The following is a 21,148-nucleotide window of genomic DNA, read 5'->3' on the forward strand; positions in this document are numbered from 1 at the left end:
AAAAAAATCCAACAAAAAGCTACAAAAGGTTATTTAATGGGTTAAAAGTAAAATAATATTTTTTATATTTATTTAATGTAATAATTATAACAAATTTATTTTTACATTAGAGTAAAATTGAATGGAGTGGAAAGCTTAATTGATTAATTTTATTGATTCTTACCACATTATCATTGGCAAGATGGGAATTTTGAGGACGAATTTTCCTTCAAAATGGATCAGATATTACCTAGCGAATTATAAACGTTATGGGCTTAAAAATAAAATAAATAAATTATATTTAATACAAACTCGACTCTATATGAAATAAATTTTATAATTATTAAATTAAATAAAAATATATAAATTTAAATATTTTTATATAACAATCTGAAAAAACCTTGTTCACATGAAAGTTCTTGCGAATAAAATAAGCAGATGTTCATCAGCTACTTTCCTGTCACCTTCTCCTCCACAAAAATCCTATCTTCTTGTCCTTTTTTTTTTTTTTAAACCTTGTTTCTTTTATTAATATTTTGATTTCATGTCAGAAAATTTTCTTGTTTCTCCAACCGCCAATTTGAATTTGCCCACACATATACAAACGTGACAAAATTTAATTGCACTACAAAATTCCAGCCACTTGTGGCAAGAACCAGCAAAGCAATTTACAAATAAACAGCTGTTGTGAACAGGTATGAATGATTGAATTGTGGCTGTTATAATAATAAAATTCTGTGAAAAAAAATTTAAAAATTCACCAGCCCCCCAAAAATAAAGAAAAAAAAAAGGATTTTCTGTGCAGATAACCACATAGAAAGTTATGGATTAATCATGCTTGCATTGATTTTAAACAAATCTAAATATATATCTTTGTTTATAAATTACTTGGAATATAAATAATTATTTACAGTGTGGACATGGTTGCAGGTTCTAATATTGATCAATGTCTGCGGCTACATGGGCAATACTATGGCAGATGCAGACAAGTATGGGAAAGGAAAAGTACACTTAAAAGAAAGGGACAGAATTGGCTTGTCTTGCTTCTGAATGCTTACAACTTGCAGGAGAAAAGAATAATTGGATATTATTAATTACTCCAACTGTGATTACATGATCAATCTTTCCAACACGTGTTTGCTATCTTTCAACTAGTTCACACCCCTACTTACATGCACAGTTAAGGATTGGCCTGACAACATCATATTGATAGAATACAAGTAAAGAAATTGAGAATTGGATCAAAAGTAAAAAATTTAAAAAATAAAGACCTGCAACCCCCTAAACAAGCAGAGGTCCAGAACCTGGAAGATGAAGATGACACACATCCGACTCATCACTAACCAACCTGATGTGACTAATGAATTGTTGTTTGCCATTTCCAGCCAAAGTTCTTCGAGTTGGACCTACTTTTCTTTTTCTTTTTATTTTACTGTGAAAGGGACAGTCCCCATGCATAGTCATTGCTTCTGCAGATTTAAACACTGTCATCCAGATTTAATCTCAAACCTCATCCTGCCATCCATGGTACAAATTCAATATTCAATTTATACAGAGCCTGAGGACTGATGATCCTTAATCCAAGTCCTCAAGAAGAGCATTTCCCTCCCTGGAGGATCGAACCTTTGACTTAAACAGGTAAAAGTGGATGGATTATCACCAATTTACCACCTAGAGTAGTCCAAAGAGGTGCTTCCATTTGGGCACATCTTCGTCCTCCTATTGGCTCCATCAATTCATTACATTATAGTTCCTCTATGTTCACAACATTACTCCAATACTATAAAATTTCCAGGAACCCAAATGGTTCCTCTATAGAATGATGCTAAACTAACAGTCATAACATTATTTACCTCGAAGTGGCCGACAATTCTTATTATTGGCCAAAACGCGGCCGATGCAAACTAACTAAATCTAATTGTTCCTAAGTTTAATAACAGAAACCAATTAAATTGCAATATCCCCATGCCTTAAAAAACAAATAACGATTAACCAAGCAGTAATTATTTTACAAAATTCAACATCATAGCTCATTGTCCAACAATGGAGAGACTGCTTTTCTAGGCTCCCCTTACCACAAGTTATTTTGATCAACATTGATTATCACAAGTCAAGAGCAGTAGTCACACTGATGCTAAAAGGTAACATGTCTATACATATGAAAAATAAAAGCTTAAGCAACTTAGTTAACAGCACTGTCAAAGCACTAGGAATGTTATTCTAGTACCATATGGATATGGAAAACCAAACCCAAACATGGTCTACATGTTTGAGTGACCAACTTGGACTTTAACACGATGCCACGAAGTGTTAAGTATCCCTCTCAAATTCCAAATCTCTAGCACATTTTCTGGTTGGACATTTGCTGCTGAATCCACCTGTCCATGATGGAAGAGGGAACGTCATGTATTGCAAATTTATAGGTAAATTAACGAAAACGAGATGCATGAAATTCCAAGGTATTTAATGGGCTAAACCCTGGTTAGATGCTCTCAAGCTTTTAGCTAGTACGTCAGATTGGAGCAGGGCTTTGCAAACCATGGCTTTGGTCCAAATATAGAAAGGACATCATAATCCTACAACTAAATCTTTAATTTTAGAAACATATTGCATGTGATTTTAGGTACTTCCAAAATTATAGAAGTCATGCACAAACATGCAAATTTTCAAGCATGCATTAAATACAATTGATGCATTTGAGGAAAGACAAGATTAAAACAGAATTAAAATGAATACATACTGCTTTTGCAACAATCTCTGTGCTGCGTGACACGTCAACTATGACCTCAAAAAGTACCCATGCCCATTTGTCACTGCTCATATCATCTGCAATATAAGGGACACCAGTCTTCTGATGTCTAAAAGTTTCCACCCAGGTTTTGCCACCATCAACAGACACATCTATTCTCTCAATTCCACGGCCACCTCCTGATGCCGCATATCCACTGACTTTCACCTGTAAAATGTATTAATATATGAAGACCTAGATCATCAGAATAAGACAGAAGCATGTATAGAAGTCCAGGTAATATAGAACCATAATAAAAAGAACACCACCCCCCCCCCCCCAAAAAAAAAAAAAAAAAGATAAATTGCACCAATAGTCCCTGAATTCTTTCATTTTCATCCCCCAACCTCAATTGATTACAATTAAATCACTCAAATTTGATTTTGTTTCAAAAAAAACCTCTCTAACCTGCAACAATAAGTTGACATATTAAAAAGAATAAAATTACCCTTTTACCCCTATCTATTAAAAAATTACCATTTTACCTCTTTTCTATTCTCTCTCTAACTATAATGAAATTAATTAATAATTATTTATCAATATATTATTTATAATTATTAATTATATATATTATTTGTTAATCCTTATTTTTTAATAATAATTATTATTATTAATAAATAAAATATATAGAATTATTTTATTTGATGGTGGGTAGCTGGGATATTTTAATAAAATATTATTTTAAATATTAAAACAGAGGGTGAAGTAGTCCAAGCCACTTTAGTATTATCAAATTAAATAACAGTAACAAAAACTTCTTTCTTTTAATTTTCCCCTTTTTTTAATTATTATTATAATAATATTTAAAATAATATTTTATTGAAATATCCCAGCTAACCACCGTCAAATAAAATAATTCTATATATTTAATAATAATAATAATAATAATAATAATAATAATAATAATAATAATAATAATAATAAGAACAAGAAGAGGAAGAAAAACAAAAACAATTAATAAATAGTATATAACTAATAATGGTATTAATAAATAAAATAACATAATTTTATTGATAAATAATTATTAATTTATTTGATTATAAGGGTGAGAGAGAGAAAGAGAATAGAAAAGTGATAAAATGATAAGTTTATTTTTAAGAGAGAGGGGTGTAAAAAGATAATTTTATTCCATTTAACTTGGAAACTTGCTATTATGGGTTAGAGGGATTTTTTTTTTAAACAAAATTAAAATTGAGTGATTTTATTATAACAAATTAAAGTTAAGAGGTAGAAATGAAATAACCCCCAAAGTTCAGGGACAGTTGGTGTAGTTTACCCCCGAAAAAAATACAAAGGGAATAAACAACACTCTAAAATTTCAATTTCAATTTTCAACCATCCTAAGCTAAATGTTAAAAAAGTCACAAGAACACTTAATATAGGTACCACAAAATAAACCCTAGCCCTAATAACAAAGTCAAATACCAAAAATATCCTAAATAATAAAGAAAACCAAGGTAAGATAACCAAAGTAAGGGAACTAGATATTTTTTAGTTCTTTTCTTCCACTAAACTACATAGTCCTAAAATCCCTAATAGATGGTCCTGCATCACTAAGTGTATATCTTGTTCAAAAAGGCAACTCATATGGGATGACTATTAGCCCACAGAAATAATCTGAGAGTGGAATAAAATACTTCAAGGCAATCAAAAGTTCAAGATGTGAACCAGAAATTTGATGATAAAGAAGAATAAAGGAAACAAAGCAGATTTTGATGTTAAGCCATGTAATCAGTCAGACACAACCTGTTTCACTGTCAATATTAATGCAAGCCTTAATAAATAAAGATTAACCATGTTGAAAAGCACTCAGAAGGTAAGATCTTTAAAACCTTTCCAGGCTTCACTGCAGCCACATCCTCTAAAGAACAAATTGCACACTGTCAATCAATAAGGGTGAGATAATTAATTACTGTCTAGGAAAAAAAAAACAGTTGTTACTCAATTATATAAGTGTGTCTATTACTGATTGTGCTATAAAGGAAAATTAAATGCGCATAAAAATTAGCGCACCTTCTTTTTTTCCCATACACTGCAGTTCAGATCGAATTGATAAAATAAAACAACACCAAAGGTCATTCAATTTTCATTTTTGGCCCTAAAAGATTCTTATATATCACATATACAATATAATAAGTATCAAATATTCTGTGAAGCACTCCAAATAATTGTTACTGACTTGTTGCAGATATGAAGACTTAACAACGCATATCAGCTATTGACATATTGCTAACTGGTAAAAAGGGAGTGAAGTCTTTTTCTTTATTGCAATGCTTCTGTGTATATTCGCATCAGCTATTTGATAAATTTGAAGCAAGTTGAGTATTTCCAAAGACATAAAGGATAGTCCGTATAAATCTTCTGCTTTTAGGAGTTGGAAAGAGGCTTAGAACAACAGTGTCATGCTGTTGGCAACTGATAGGGGTATTTGGTTGGAGAGATGGTCAATTCTTTAAAATCATTTTGCCTTTGGAGTTATTGTTGGTTAGACAAAAGAACCCCTTTTGGATTATGGGTCTGCTTCAGAGGTTTCTAAGTGAGTGCCTTTTACCTTACACTGAATTTGATTATAGGGTGTCACTTCATCGTTTCAGTTATTTCCAAATAACTTGTATTCATAGAGAAGAGGATAATTTACCATCTACATAGTTTTTTTTTTTTTTCTGTCAAAAATCTTCTTTTAACCCAAAGAAAAAATGAAAATTCTTTGGAGCAGTATCAAGCATATACCTGTACAGGGAAATCCATTTGTGGCTTCCTTGTAGACCAATTGATGTTATCCCAATTCACTGATGGGGCAAACATTTTGTAGTCCTTTTGCATAAAGAAGCCCTGGAGATAGTGATGAAAATACAACCATATGATAGTTAGAAATAAAGTGGGGAGGAGAAAAGAACTGAAGTAAATTTAAGATATAGTACAGTTATGCTATTTCCACAACACAGGGCAATCTACCCATGCCCTGGGACCAAGACCATTAGAAATACACACTTCATGGCATGATGCAGCCATCAAGCTGTGGAAATAAGCCACAATTGAAAAAAAAAAAAAAAAAAAAAAGGAGAGAGAGAGAGAGAGAGAAAGATATAACTTCCCTACCTGACATTCTTCTGCAATTATGTTAATGGAATCCAACCATTTGACAGAACGTGCACCTATAACACCTGGGACAACCACTCGCAGTGGATAACCATGATCCCTGTTTAGAGGCTTTGGCATGATAACAAGGAAATGAACTAATATCAGAATAATTCACGGTGAAATTATTTCACTGAAAAAAAAAAATACCAAATTGATTAATAAAGATGAAATTACATTCTAAAATATAAACTCTATGCAAGAAAAGTGAAAATGCCACAATTTCATTGACCTGTGAGCAACTCAACTAAACTTTTATCCCAAAAATTTGGGGTCAGCTATATGGATTGGGTTAAATCCTCAGAAATGTGTAATGCTTCTAGGTCATGTTGTACTACTCTCCTCCAAGTCAATTTAGGTCTACTCCTTTTTTTCTTTATATCCTCTAACCTAAAATGTGCTCTACTTGTCTAACTGGAGCCTCCGTATGCCTACGCTTCACATAACCAAACCATCTCAATCTCCCTTCTCTCAACTTATCTTCAATTGACACCACTCCTACCTTTTCTCTAATACTCTCATTACGGACTTTATCTAGTCTAGTATGGCTACTCATCCACCTTAACATTCTCATCTCTGCAACTCTTATCTTAGACGCATACGACTCTTTCAGTGCCCAACACTCACTACCATATAACATAGCCGGTCGTATGGCTGTACGGTAAAATTTTCCTTTCAACTTATTGGGAATTTTACGATCACATAAAACTCTCGTGGCACATCTCCACTTCAACCATCCGGCTTTAATCCTATGACTAACATCCTCCTCACATCCCCCATCTACTTGAAGGACTGAGCCTAGATATTTAAAGTGATTACTTTGGGATAGTACCACTCCATTCAAACTAACTCCTTCCCTATCACCAGTTTGGCCTTCACTGAACTTGCAATGCATGTATTCTGTCTTCGTTCTACTTAACTTAAAACCCTTTGACTCTAGAGTACTTCTCCAAAGCTCTAGCTTTCTATTGACTCCTTCTCGTGTCTCATCTATCAGAACAATATCATCTGCAAACAACAAGCACCGAGGAATACTCTTTTGTATATGTTTCGTCAATTCATCTAAACTTACCTTTATGGCTGATCCTTGGTGTAATCCAATTGAGATTGGAAAATCTCTTGTGTCCCCTCCCACTGTGCGCACAATAGTAGTTGCTCCTTCATACATATCTTTCAATACTTGTATGTACCTAATAGATACCCTCTTTTGTTCTAACACATTCCATAAGACATCTCTTGGAACACTATCATAAGCCTTCTCCAAATCAATAAAAACTATGTGTAGATCTTTCTTCACATCTCTATATTTCTCCATCAAGCTTCTAATAAGAAAGATCGCTTCCATAGTTGAACGACCGAGCATGAAACCAAATTGATTGAGAAAGATAGAAGTATCATGATGTAGTCGATGCTTCACAACTCTCTCCCACAACTTCATAGTATGGCTCATGAGTTTAATTCCCCTATAGTTTGAGCAACTCTGTATGTCTCTCTTATTTTTAAAAATAGGTACTAAAATACTCCTCCTCCATTCATCAGGCATTTTCTTTGAGTTTAGAATCTTATTAAATAATTTAGTTAACTATGCCACTCCCATATCTCCCAAACACTTCCACGCTTCAATTGGTATTTCATCAAGTCCGTAGGCTTTACCCACTTTCATTCTCTTAAGTGCTTCCTTTACTTCTAAAGATCTAATCCTTCTAGTATAATTCACATTCTTTTCTATTGTTTTATAGTCTATATTCACGCTATTGTTCATTGACCTGTGAGCACTAGACAATAATTGTTCACATAGAAATAACTCAAGACTCTTCCAAAAATCCTCTTCCAGGAAGCAGCAACATAAAGGCAGTGAGCAAAAGCATATTAACTGGCTGATAAGAACTCATACACTACTATTTAACATGTAAACAACCAGGTATTGCAGGTGCATGGTCTCTGAAATTAATATTTTATGATAGAACTAAGCATTACCTTTTCCCTCTTTAATCAATTTCTAATGGAATTGTTTAAAAAAAAATAGAAATAACATTCTTACCACCACCATGGCTCGAATACTTTTAGAGGTGTTGAAAAAAATTAAATGAGAACAACATTTCATTCAATGATGGCTAGTTTTCTGACCTCCCCATTCATATCATAAGCAAGTAAAACGTCAGCTTCAGGGTTTGTAGCCTGACTAAGCGGAATTGATGCCTTGTAAGGACCCCCATTCTCCTCCTACATTTTTATAACCACAGAACATGTAAAGGAGATCAGGTAACAATCTTCCATTAAACCATAAAGATACATCAAACAATAGAAAAGCTCTAAAAAGTTCTTCAAAAGGCCAGTTTTAATACCTTACACTTATCAATGCTTATAAATTCAACATGTTTTCCACCTGAGTTTGTGGTACCCGTGAAGTTGGATATCCCAACAAGTTCAAGAACATCTGCCAATTTGGCACCACCCCAGACAGCTGAAAGACAATATCCTATATCAGAGATAATGTAAACTAATTTGGATAAAATTATGGTCCCTTAAGGACATGTGAAATGCAAATATTAACGTACATGGAATGCAGAGTAGTATGAAACAAAATATGGTTGGGGTGGGTGTCTTTTCATGCACCATAGTCAAAATTGAAAAAGAGTTGCTTATTCAGAGAGAGGGAGGATGAGGAAAGTGCACCATTTGAAACAAATTCAACCCCACCCCCAATTTGCTTTCCATATGGAGAGATTAGGAACAGGGAGGAAAAAGAGAGGATGGCAAAAAACCTAAATTTTCCTCTTGGGCCCACCATTTCAATCTCTCTAATTTGGAAAAAGAGGGAGAGAAAAACGCGCCACTTGTAACAAAGTTACTTATTCACCCTTAAGAATAAAACTCAATCAATGTAAAACTGTTGGGTAGAAACCCTAACAACAGTTATTTCAAAGTTGAAATTAAGAGAACAGAAAATTAGAAGAAAAAAAGAGAGAGAAAGAGTGTCGAGAATTGTAAGGAAGAAGATAATATTTTATTGAGAATCAGAATGAATCTTTACAATATCTCACAACCCTATTTATTGCCACTTTCCCTCCAAAAACAACTGCCTAACCACTTGCTACAATTTCTCCAACAACCTCAAACAGAAAGCTACAACAACTTCAACTACCATCACAACTAATTAATCAATTCACTTATTCTTATACTTCCTTCTTCTATACGTGACAATACCCCCATCTCGAGAACATTCTTGTCCCCAAGAATGTATGAAAGTGAGAAATTGGGCTTGGATGAATGACCGATCCTCCCAAGTAGCATCCTCTAATGGAAGATTAAACCATTTGACCAGTCCTTGAAGCACAGCCTGACTATTCCTTGTAATGGTTCTGGTTTGCAAAATCTTCTCAGGGGCCACTATTATTTCATTCTCCAACATTTAGATAATCATGTCGTGGCACAACATTGTCTCCAAGTTTTCTCTTAAGAAGAGAGACATGGAAGACAGGGTGAATAGCAGCATTAGGAGGAAACTGTAACTTGTATGCCACTTTGCCAATCTTCTGCAGAATTTGAAATGGTCCATAATACCTAGCAGCCAGCTTTAAATTCCTTCTTAAGGCAATAGATGTTTGCCTATAAGGTTGAAGCTTCAGATATACCATATCCCCTACATCAAATTCTTTCTCAAGTCTACCCTTATCAACTTGCTGTTTCATCTTGTTCCTAGCTTGCTCCAAATTGCTCTTGAGAACATCATTCAACTACTGCCTCTCCTGAAAAAATTGGTCAACAGCCTGAACTGGTGATGCAAAAGAAGGAATAGCAGGTAATGATGGAGGGTAATAGCCATATAAGGCTTCAAATGGAGTCATTTTTATAGCAGAATGATATGAGGAATTGTACCACCACTCTGCAAGTGGCAACCACTGAAACCAGGCTTTGGGATGCTGATGAGTCATGCATCTCAAGTAGATTTCCAAACACTCATTCAAACGTTATGTTTGGCCATCACTTTGAGGGTGGTAAGCACTACTATAAGAAAGAGTAGTGCCCAGCTGCTTGAAAAATTCTTTCCAAAACACACTTGTAAATACTTTATCTCTATCTGAAACAATTGTTACAGGGGCATCATTAAGCTTATAAATGTGTTCTAAAAGACCCTTGCTACAGAAGATGCAGTAAAGGGATGAGCCTAGGGGTGTGCAGTTTTCGGTTTTAACCGAAAAACCGAACCGAACCGATTAATTCGGTTCAATCGGTTCGGTTTTAAAATTTAATCGGTTCGGTTCGGTTTATAATTTTGATAATTTCGGTTAATCGGTTCGGTTCGGTTATTTTCATAAAAAAATCAAAAAAACCGAACCGAACCGAAATTATTAATATATATAGGAAATCAAAAAAAACCGAATCGAACCGAATCGAAATCAAAGAAAACCGAACCGAACCTAAAGATTTTTGAGTTTTGATTTTCAATTTTTTTTGTTTTTATGTTTTTATTATTTAGATTTAATGTTAAAAATATGAAATTTTATAAATTTCGGTTTGATCGGTTTAAAACCGAACCAAACCGAAATTTATCGGTTCGATTCGGTTCGGTTTTCTCTTATCAATCGGTTCGGTTCGGTTTTTAAAATTTTCGATTTTCGATTTTCGGTTTTTTCGGTTCGGTTCGGTTCGGAACCGAACCGACCGTTTGCACACCCCTAGATGAGCCAATCCAATGAAATAACCATATTTTATATACCTATCAACCACCACTAGGACAATATCCTTACCTCCAGACTTACGAAGCTGCTTAATAAAATCCATAGTGATGTCCCGCCATGCCTGAGAAGGTATTGGTAAAGGCCGCAATAACCCAAGGTAGCGGAAGTCATTCCCTTACATTTAGCACAGTCTGCACATTGTTGTACCCATTGCAAGACTTCAGTATACATGCCAGGCCAATAAAAATGTCTCTGCAGCCTACTATAAGAATTGTGAATGCCAGAGTGCCCTCCCATAGCACTGTCATGATACAATGCTATTAATTGCTTCCTCAAATTACCATGACAACCCACATACAATCTATTGTTGTAATACAACAGCCCTTGCTACAACTGAAACTTGGAATGACCCTTACTATCCAAAGAAAGTTGAGTAATTAAATCCGTAGCCTTAGAATCATTAACATAGCTATTAAGGACATTAGCCATCCAAGTAGGAATGATTTCAGAATGAGCAGCAGATAATTGATTCATAGCAGAATGTATGATTTCAGAATGAACAGCAGATAATTGATTCATAGCAGAATGTGGCCTTCTAGACAAAGCATCAACCACTCTATTATCCACCCCTCCTTTATACAAAATTTTATAATCTAAACCCAAGAGTTTAGAAATACCTTTCTGCTGTAGGTTAGTGTGAAGTCTTTGCTCTAAAAGGTCCTTGATACTTTCATGATCAGTTTTGATGAAGAAGGGACCTTGCTCTCAAGGTAATGCCTCCATTTAGTGACGGCAAAAGTGATTGCCAGCAACTCTTTTGTCATATACAGAAAGGCTTTGATTCCTAACCCCAAAAGCCTTAGAAATATAGGCAATAAGGTGTCCATTTTGCTGTAATACAGCTCCCATACCATAGCTGCTAGCATCAGTTTCAATGATAAATGGCTGAGTAAAATTTGGTAATGCCAGAACAGGAGCAGAAGACATAGCTACTTTTAATAAATCAAATGCTTGTCTAGTAACTTCAGTCCATTGAAAGTTGTCCCTCTTTAATAAATCTGTAAGAGGCTTACTAATCACCCCATAATTTCTAACAAACTTCCTGTAATACCCTGTCAATCCCAAGAAACTTCTCAATTCCTTGACAAAAGTTGGATAAGGCCAAGCTACCATAGCCTCAATTTTGTCAGGATCTGTAGATACTCCTTTTTCTGAAATAATATGCCCTAAATAATCAACAGAATTCTGACCAAAAGAGCACTTAGACATTTTAGCAAAAAGCTGCTGCTCCTCCAACACCTTAAAAACAGATTCCAAATGCTGTAAATGGGATTCTAAATCAGGGCTGTAAATGAGTATGTCATCAAAAAAAAAAAGAACAAACTTCCTTAAAAATGGTTGGAAAATTTGGTTCATGACGGCTTGAAAGGTGGTAGGGGCATTAGTCAACCCAAAAGGCATGACTGTGAATTCAAAATGTCCATGGTAGGTTTTAAATGCAGGCTTGGGAATATCAGGAGGATCCATTCAAATTTGGTGATATCTTGCCCTTAAATCAATCTTAGAAGACATTTTTGCTCCATGTAATTCATCCAATAGATCATCTATGATAGGAATAGGAAATTTATTCTTATGGTGTGGTCATTCAACTTTCTATAATCAACGCAAAATCTCCAAGTGCCATCCTTCTTCTTAACTAATAAAACAGGGGAAGAAAATGGACTAGTGCTAGGCTGAATAACTTTGGAATTCAACATTTCAGTCACCAACTTTTCAATCTCATTTTTTTGATAATGGAGATACCTATAAGGTCTCACATTTATAGGTTTAGTATCAGGTTGTAATGGAATATTGTGATTATAACTTCTAAAAGGGGGTAAGGAAGTAGATTCAGCAAAAACTTGAAGATATTTATCAATAACTTTCTGAATATCAGGGTGAATATTACCTCTGTTAGCTGCAGACAAAGTAGTAGCACTAGAAAAATGAATTCCAACAGCCTGCTCTATCAAATTAACACAGAATAATGGAGACTGTAAATTATTTCCCTTCCTATGCAACAACTGCTGCAAAGAATTACATTCTTGAAGGCCACCAAGTTCCATCCCCTCTTTAATCCCTTGCAAAGTAACTAAGGTATCCCCCTTTTGAAATGAGATTTGCAATCCCTTGAAATCAAATAAAATTGGACTCACACTTCTCATCCAATCTACTCCAAATATAACATCAAATCCACCCAACTCCAAAAGTCTCATAGGAAAAGAGAAACATTGGTTCTAAGTGTGCCACTGAAATGAAGGACACATTGTAGAACTTAGTAATTTCCTTCCATCAGCTACAACAACTACTGACACAGGTGCTTGCACCACTGGAAGTTTTAAATCTTTGACCACTTTTACATCCAAGAAACTATTAGTGCTCCCACTATCCACTAATATAACTAATTGTCTATCCTTATGTCTCCCCATCACCTTAATTGTGTCTACACCTTGATTGCCTTCCATAGCATGGACTGATAGAGTAATTTCTGGCTGTCCTTCCCCAACTTCCTCACCTTCTACCACTTCCTAATACTCTTTCTCCAATTTTTTCACTCCTTGTTCCTCCAATTGAATGGCCATAACAGTCTTAGATTTACACTGATGACCAGGGAAGAACTTTTCCCCACATCTGTAACAGGGTTTGGACTGTCTACTTGCTGCTGGAGTTGGAAGCAGACCTGGTTTAGATGAAGGTTGAGGTAGTGGATTACTACTGGTAGCAGAAGAGGACTTAGCAGTGGTTGCAGAAGGTTTTTAGTTGTAGTTGTTATCATTTGGAGGTTTTGGTGGATAAGAAAGTGGTTGAGAAATTTTATAGGATTGGTTTGAAGAAGAAAATGCAAAATTAGGCCTATAAGCACTATTGTACCCAGATCTTGGTAGAAAAAATGCTTTATTATTACATAGCATCCACTACTCTTGTAGTCTAGCTGCTTCGAAAGCATGAGCTAGGGTTGTAGGCCTAACCATTGGCCTAATTTCATCCCTCAATCCTCCAATGAATCCAGACAAAAAATAAGCTTCCCCTAAATCAGGCATAAACCTCTCCATTCTCACCCTAAGATCCTCAAACCTATCTTGATATTCCCCAACACTACCCTCTTGCCTTCGTCTCGTACACTCCTCGACTACATCCTCAAAACCCTGTTCTCCAAATCTATTACATACTGCTATCTCAAATTCTTCCCAAGATCCACTAATTTTAGACTTATTCCAATTTTGAAATCAAGAGTCAGCTCTTCCTACCATATACAAGCTTGCTATTCCCACCATCTTATCTTTAGGAACCCCAGAAACTTTAAAGTACTTGAAACACTTCCTAACCCAAGCCCTTAGCTCACTCCCATCAAAAGTTACTAATTCAATCTTAGGCAAAATCTTTTCTGACCCACTGATTCCATAACAAAATCAGAACTAACCTGATCTCTAGAATGAAGATTCAGAGTTTCCTTTGGAGCTGTTAAGGTATTCTTACCTGTCACTCTATTAGAATTCCTTTCATCAGAGTTGATGATTTCTTTTACTTTTTCCCCAAAAAACCCTAACATTAGGGTTTCCAATCTTCCCACAGCAGTCTCAATTGCAATTTTATTCTCGGCAACATCTTTCTTGATTCCCACTTGTAACTTCTTAAAGTCATGCTTCAGAATTTCCATTTCCTTCCTGGTCTCCCAAGATTCCCCGTGCAACAGATCCAACCTTTCTTCCATTTGTGCCATCTTAGCAACATCTTGACCCACCACTGTTGATTTAGTCATGGTTTGCGACACCAAAAACAAAATTGCAGATGAAACCCACCCAGTTTTCAAGCTTTGATACCAAATGTTAGGTAGAAACCCTAACAACAGTTATTTCAGAGTTGAAATTAAGAGAACAGAAAATTAGAAGAATAAGAGAGAGAGAGAGTGTGTCGAGAATTGTAAGGAAGAAAATAATATTTCATTGATAATAAGAATGAATCTTTACAATATCTCACAACCCTTTTTATTGCCACTTTCCCTCTAAAAACAACTGCTAACCACTTGCTACAATTTCTCCAACAACCTCTAACTGAAAGCTACAACAACTTCAACTACCATCACAACTAATCAATCAATTCACTTATTCTTATACTTCCTTCTTCTGTACGTGACAAAACATAGCACAAGCATGAATGAAGGAACTGTAAATTGATGACGCATTTTCTTTCCTCTCATTTTCACTTTGCCAAACAAAGGAACTAGCCTTGCCCTTAATTTGACTTCCTTTTATCCTTTTTCCCCATACAAATGGGAGGGAAGAAAATATTTTCTATTTTTATTACTTTTATTTCCTATATTTTCTTCCTACCACTTATTTGCTTTCACTTTCAAAACGGTGCTAAAAACCTAACAAATTTATGCTTTATATACACCAACAGCATCAAAATAATTCAAAGTTTATTATAGCTCCAAAATGGAGAAAAACAAACCATTTCCTATAGCAGAAACATCCCAGCCAACTCCTCTTACTTTTTTGACATTGCTCATGGCAGTCCTCCTGTTACCAGCACACTGAATCGCTCATAGAAATAAAAGGACTGTGTTAAAGCTATATAGTTAACAATAGTCTTGATAATCATTGTCATACTGCATAAGTTGAGGGAAGAATTCCTACAGATTGAAATGAAAAATAGAGCAAATTAATATGCATATTCGAACAAACCTGTAGAGTGGCAGTGACAACATATTTTGGAAGCTTCCTGTTATTATCATAACAATATAAATTCCCATTCCAGAAATTTAAAGCATGCTAATACACAACTAGCTGATAAATTAGAAATTAGAATGAACCCAAAAACTCACCAGATATCTTTCATAAACAGCTCTATGGGGTTATCTATCAGACCACTAATGGAAACAGAATATCTGCTTAGACAAACAGATGGCAGAATCAGCTAAAATAACCGAAAGATGAAGAATTTCAAGGTGTAATAAAAGCAGAAATGAAAATGAAATGGGCATGTAACCTTTCTATATCATCAACAACTGGTATGGGTCCATGATTTCTCTTGTAGAAGAAATCCACTGGCGTTACATAAGAGCTAACCAGGGCCGAACGAGGTGGCTCAGCGTTAAAAGGTTGCTGCACAAGTTTCAAGCAAAAAGGACATATCAATCATTGAAACAGGAAGCTCAACAACAAAGAAACACTAGCTCACAGAGACTGCAACGCAAATGCCAGTGAAATTTCACTGTTCCCGTTGCTAAACATCAAATTTTCTACTATCGAAGATGTCAAAAGACAAAAATAATCTCATTAATCGAATTCAAGAATTAAACTTTCCCACGAAAAAGTTCAGGCCAAATTTTGCCATCTATCCATGAGATTCACTGAATTAACGAATACCCTTAATCAGTTCTCTCTCGTGAAAATGAAAAAAAAAATTACGCAAACAACCACACACGTATGGGCAGAGTTCCATAAGAAAGAATCACAAGTTCTAGATCAATCCACCAATGAAAACAGGCAAATAAAGAAGCAGAGAATAGAAGCAGGCCTTAGAATTGATTTTGAGGAAAGGATGACGAGGTGGTTCCTGCGAATAATCCGAGGGTCCTGTAAGTCCAGGCATTTTCAAATGCTTCTCTCGAAATTGAAAACTGCCAAAAGAACAATTATACGGAGAGAATGAGAGAAATGGCTTTGATAAATTCCAGACGACGATCTTGAAACGGTGTCCATACGAGGTAACAACCTTATATATGGGGGCGGTGTCTGCGACGATTCTTCATCACAGCATAATCAAACACCGTCCGTCTATACCCATTCCATCGCATGCCAGAAGGTCGATGACTGATTTGATTTTATTCGGTTTGATTCCATTTTATTTTTAAATGAGCCGAACTTAAAGATTAATTTTTAAATTTAAACTTTTTAATATTTGACACATCAAGACTCTCGAACTCATTCGTAAAATAGTTTAGCAAATCAGCTCTTGAGTTCATTTATTTAAACAAAAAAACTTAATAAAAATCATAAAATTTTAAACATTAGACCCTAAATAAACTCATAAAAATTATAGATGAATCAAGCTATTCACAAACTTTTTAAAGTTTTGTTTAATAAAAATTCAACTTAACTCATTTTATTTTTTAAATAAGTCAAGTTTGAATTTATTAATATTTAAATTATTTTCTAAATAAAATGGGCTTAAATCTTAAAAAAATTAATAAATTAAGTTTAAGTTTCTCACAATTCAATTCAATTAGATTTCACTCTTTTATGTTAACGAAAAAAATAATATTTTAACTTTATGTAAAATATTAAAGCTCAATGAGGAAAATAAGAGAGTAATGAAAATAAACATATTTTTTATTCTCTTATTCAGAAATTTATTTGGAAATAAGAGAAATTTGAAAAGAACAAAAGATAAAGGTGAAAAATAATAAATGTATTTATTATTATTTTTCTTTATTTTAAAGAGAAAATAAATGAAAAATTATAAAATTATTTTTTTATCTCTATAATTATTTATTTTAATTTTAAATAAAAAAACAAAATAAATATTTTACATTTTAAAAAATTATTTTTTTCTTATTATCTTTCTCTCTAATATCTAAATAAAAAAAATAATTTTCATATTATTTTTATTTTTTTCTTATTTCTCTTCTTTATTTTCTTTCCTCCCTTACAAAGTTCAATTATAGCGTAAATGTTGGTTGTGACGAAAGATGCTAGCGTCTCGTCTTGTTGGGGTGGAGAGGAGTATGTTGCTCGATGTGATGGACTTGTTTCGATGGGCGGCACGAAGTAATAAGCTGTGTCTGTGTGCCCGAAGAATTAAGAACAAAATTAAAGAGACCGCCCGTCGCCTGTGTTTTGGACTTTTGCCGCCTTTGGTGCTATCTCCATTATTTTTTTTAATTCTTTTGATTATGATAGGATTTAAAATTTAAACTTCATTTCATATGTAAAATTTTCTAATACATTTTTGACTTCCAATCCTTATAATCTTTATGATTAATGTAACTTTATATTAATGTATTTATAATGTGTTATTGGATTGATACTTATGTAATGTATTCATAAGACGGTTCATGAATCGTCGATTTTGGTTTGAGTCCCGATTTAAAACGATTTGAAGTACAGTTCAAAATGGTTTGAAAGCGGTTTAGAGGCAGTTTAAGGGTAGTTTAGATAAAAAAAAAAATTAGAGAAAAATTTTATTGATTTATAATTTAAGTTATATTTATAAAAAATATTTTAATTTTTTTTATAAATTTTTCAATTAAAATAAAACAAGAAAAAAAAAGAAAGAAAATAATTTATCTTTAAAAAAAATTTAATAAGTAAATACTTAAACCCGATTAAAAAACTAGAGATGAAATTTATTTTTTTTAAAGAAATTAGCAAAAAGTATATGAACTTAATTTTGCCTATGTATCCCTTTAGAATTTAGAGAAATCAAAACTTTTAGTCTTATTACTTGCCTTTTTTTTAATTATATGATAATTGATAATTAAAAAAGTATATAAGTGAAAACAAAATTAAAATAAAAGGTATTGAAAATTTTATTGAGGATTTAAAATAATAATAAAGTAATTGATATAGTATTAACTTCCAATCCTTATAATCTTTATGATTAATGTAACTTTATATTAATGTATTCATAATGTGTTATTGGATTGATACTTATGTAATTTTATCATTTAATTTGATAATTGAAACTTTTATCAATGTTCGGTGAGATACTAGATATATATTTTCATGTAAATAAATAAGATTTTGAATTTTGAGTTATTATTTTTCAAGAATAGTATCAAAACATCACATCTAAAATTAGAGTAAAATTCTAAAAAAAAAATATAGCTACTTTCAAATAATTCCTAATAATGTAATGGAATTTATGCCCTAAACCTTTCTTCTTTTTTTTTTAATGAGGAATACTCTAATTTGAGTGCTATCAAATAGTCATGTCCCAATCAAGCAGTGTTTCTTTATATCAAGATGAGAAGATAAGGTATTTGTCCAAATAACCACACTTTCCCTTTCCTTCTCAAGAGTTGTTGATGCTCTTGAAGCTAAACCGGATCGATCAGTTGTATCGATTTCATATTAGGTTTTGTGCTTGTGAGACTTGATAGGGGTGACCACAATTCAGAAACCGCTGATTTAAGTTAAATGAAATCATGAACCTGAACCAAACCGTTAGGGGACGGTTTGAAAGACTGTTCATGAACCGCCAATTTCGGTTCGAGCCCTGGTTTAAAACGGTTTGAAGGGTGGTTCAAAAAAGAACAGTTCAAGATGGTTTGGGAGCGGTTTAGGGGCAGTTTAAGGGTAGCTTAGACAAAAAAAAAAATTAGAGAAAAATTTTATTGATTTAGAATTTAAGTTATATTTATAAAAAATATTTTAATTTTTTTTATAAATTTTTCAATCAAAATAAAACAAGAAAAAAAAAAGAAAGAAAATAATTTATCTTTAAAAAAATAATAATATATAAGTAAAGATTTGAACCCGATTAAAAAACTAGAGCTAAAATTAATTCTTTTAAAAGAAATTAGCAAAAAGTGTATGAACTTAATTTTGCCTCTATATCCCTTTAGGATTTAGAGGAATCAAAACTTTTAGTTCTATTACTTGCCTTTTTTTTTTAAATTATATGGTAATTGATAATTAAAAAAGTATAAAAGAGAAAACAAAATTAAAATAGAGGGTATTGAAATTTTTATTGAGGATTTAAAATAATAACAAAGTAATTGAGATAATATTGAAAATTTCAGTAAGTATATAAAACAATAAAGTAGGAAAATTGAGAGAATACTAGAAATTAAAATGAGTGTAAAAAATAATTATTTAGAGAATTTGAGAGAAATTAAAAAAGTATTAAGAATTGAAGGGAGTGTAAAGAATAATTGTGCAGAGAATTAATGATATATATAAATGAATTAAGAGTAATGTAACAAATTTATTGAATTTTTTTGCATTTAAATCACCTGTTTAATCCGGTTCGGAATAGTCGGTTTAGTCCCGTTCAGAACCGCCTGTTTACGGTTCCTGAAAAATATGAACTTGAATCAAATCGTAGAAGGAAGGTTTCGGTCCAGTTCAAAGTTGGTTCTGATTTTAACCGATTTTGGTATGATTTTGACCGAACCAGTTCCAGTTCGGTTCCAGTTCAAAATCAGACCGTGGCCACCCCTAAGACTTGATAACTTAGAATTTCTCCTTTTATTGCACTTTTATTCGCTCAAATGTTAACTTGCCTAGCAACCTTGCCAACATCCAAGAACGGAGAGGGCATAATCATAGACAGGACATTGAAAGATGCTGTAATAGCTGTGAAAAGAATAGGAGATAGAATTATACTAATAAAGCTAGTACTAGATGGAAAAATAATAAATATAGTTAGTGCTTATGCCCCACAAATAGGACTAGATAGTGAGAGTAAACAAAGGTTTTGGGAAGATATGGATGATTTAATACAAAGCATACCAAATGAAGAGAATGTTTTCATTGGTGGATATTTGAATGGACATGTAGGAAGTGATAGGCAAGGTTATGAGAATTTTCATGGAGGTTTTGATTTTGGCAGTTGAAATGAGAAGGGAAAAAATATCCTGGATTTTACTATGGTATACGACCTAATACTAGCAAATACCTATTTTATAAAAAGATATTCACATTTTATGACTTTCAAAAGTGGGCAACATAGAAGCCAAATTGACTTCCTCTTAACCAGGAAGACAAATAGAGCTCTATGCAAGGATTGCAAGGTCATTCCAGGAGAGGCTTTAACAAGTCAACATCGATTAATGATCTTGGATGTCAAGTTTAGGAACAATTAAAGTAAGGTCAGAAGAAATAGTGTAGCTCGAACAAAGTGGTGGGAATTTAAAGGAGTAAAGCAAGTGAAATTCAAAAATGAGCTTCTCGAGTCCGAAGCATGAAAGCTAGATATGGAGGCCAATGATATGTGGATACAGATGGCATCAAAGATTAGAGAAGTAGCTAGAAAAGTACTTGGAGAGTCTAAAGGACATGAACCACCCTTAAAAGAGAGATGATGGTGGAATGAGGAAGTACAAAAGGCAGTGAAAAGAAAAAGAAAATGATATAAGAAATTACCTAAATATGATAATAATAAGGCATATGAATAGTACAAGATAGCAAAGATAGAGGCAAAAGAGGCTATTAGTCAAGCAAGAGCACAGGCATTTGAAAAGTTATATGAGAAACTTGAAACTAAAGAAGGGGAGAAAAATATTTATAGATTAGCATGGAGTAGAGAAAGGAAATGTCAAGATCTCAATCAAGTTAGGTGCATTAAGGATAAAGAAGGAAAAGTGTTGGTGAAAGATGAGGACATTAAAGAAAGATGGAGAAATTATTTTAATGATCTCTTTAATAATAATCAAAATGGTAATAGTGTGAATATAGACTATAGAACAATAGAAAAGAATGTGAATTATACTAGAATGATTAGATCTTTAGAAGTAAAAGAAGCACTTAAAAGAATGAAAGTGAGTAAAGCCTGTGACCCGATGGAATACCAA

General features: G+C 33.4%; 1 protein-coding gene across 4 annotated transcripts; it reads right to left on the bottom strand.

Annotated features, from left to right (window-relative positions):
- Window positions 1-1,967: 1,967 nt before the first annotated feature.
- On the bottom strand, window positions 1,968-16,478 carry LOC110672807 (sulfite oxidase). Of its 4 annotated transcripts, XM_058140384.1 has the most exons (13): window positions 16,345-16,478; window positions 16,147-16,249; window positions 15,616-15,731; window positions 15,452-15,514; window positions 15,312-15,348; window positions 15,079-15,160; window positions 8,251-8,369; window positions 8,033-8,128; window positions 5,867-5,977; window positions 5,498-5,599; window positions 4,600-4,647; window positions 2,720-2,935; window positions 1,968-2,357 (listed from the first exon to the last, which is right to left on the bottom strand). In XM_058140384.1, exons 2-13 carry the CDS (start codon window positions 16,219-16,221, stop codon window positions 2,241-2,243), a joined length of 1,182 nt encoding a protein of 393 aa, XP_057996367.1. In that variant the 5' UTR covers window positions 16,222-16,249; window positions 16,345-16,478; the 3' UTR covers window positions 1,968-2,240. The 4 variants fall into 4 exon arrangements, with proteins under 4 accessions (XP_057996367.1, XP_021691385.2, XP_021691386.2 ...); XM_021835693.2 differs by lacking the exon at window positions 16,345-16,478 and having other exon boundaries at window positions 16,147-16,338; XM_021835694.2 differs by lacking the exons at window positions 4,600-4,647; window positions 16,345-16,478 and having other exon boundaries at window positions 16,147-16,338.
- Window positions 16,479-21,148: the final 4,670 nt, after the last annotated feature.

Source organism: Hevea brasiliensis, chromosome 18 (genome assembly GCF_030052815.1).
Source record: "Hevea brasiliensis isolate MT/VB/25A 57/8 chromosome 18, ASM3005281v1, whole genome shotgun sequence".
In the NCBI taxonomy this organism is placed as follows: Eukaryota; Viridiplantae; Streptophyta; class Magnoliopsida; order Malpighiales; family Euphorbiaceae; genus Hevea; species Hevea brasiliensis.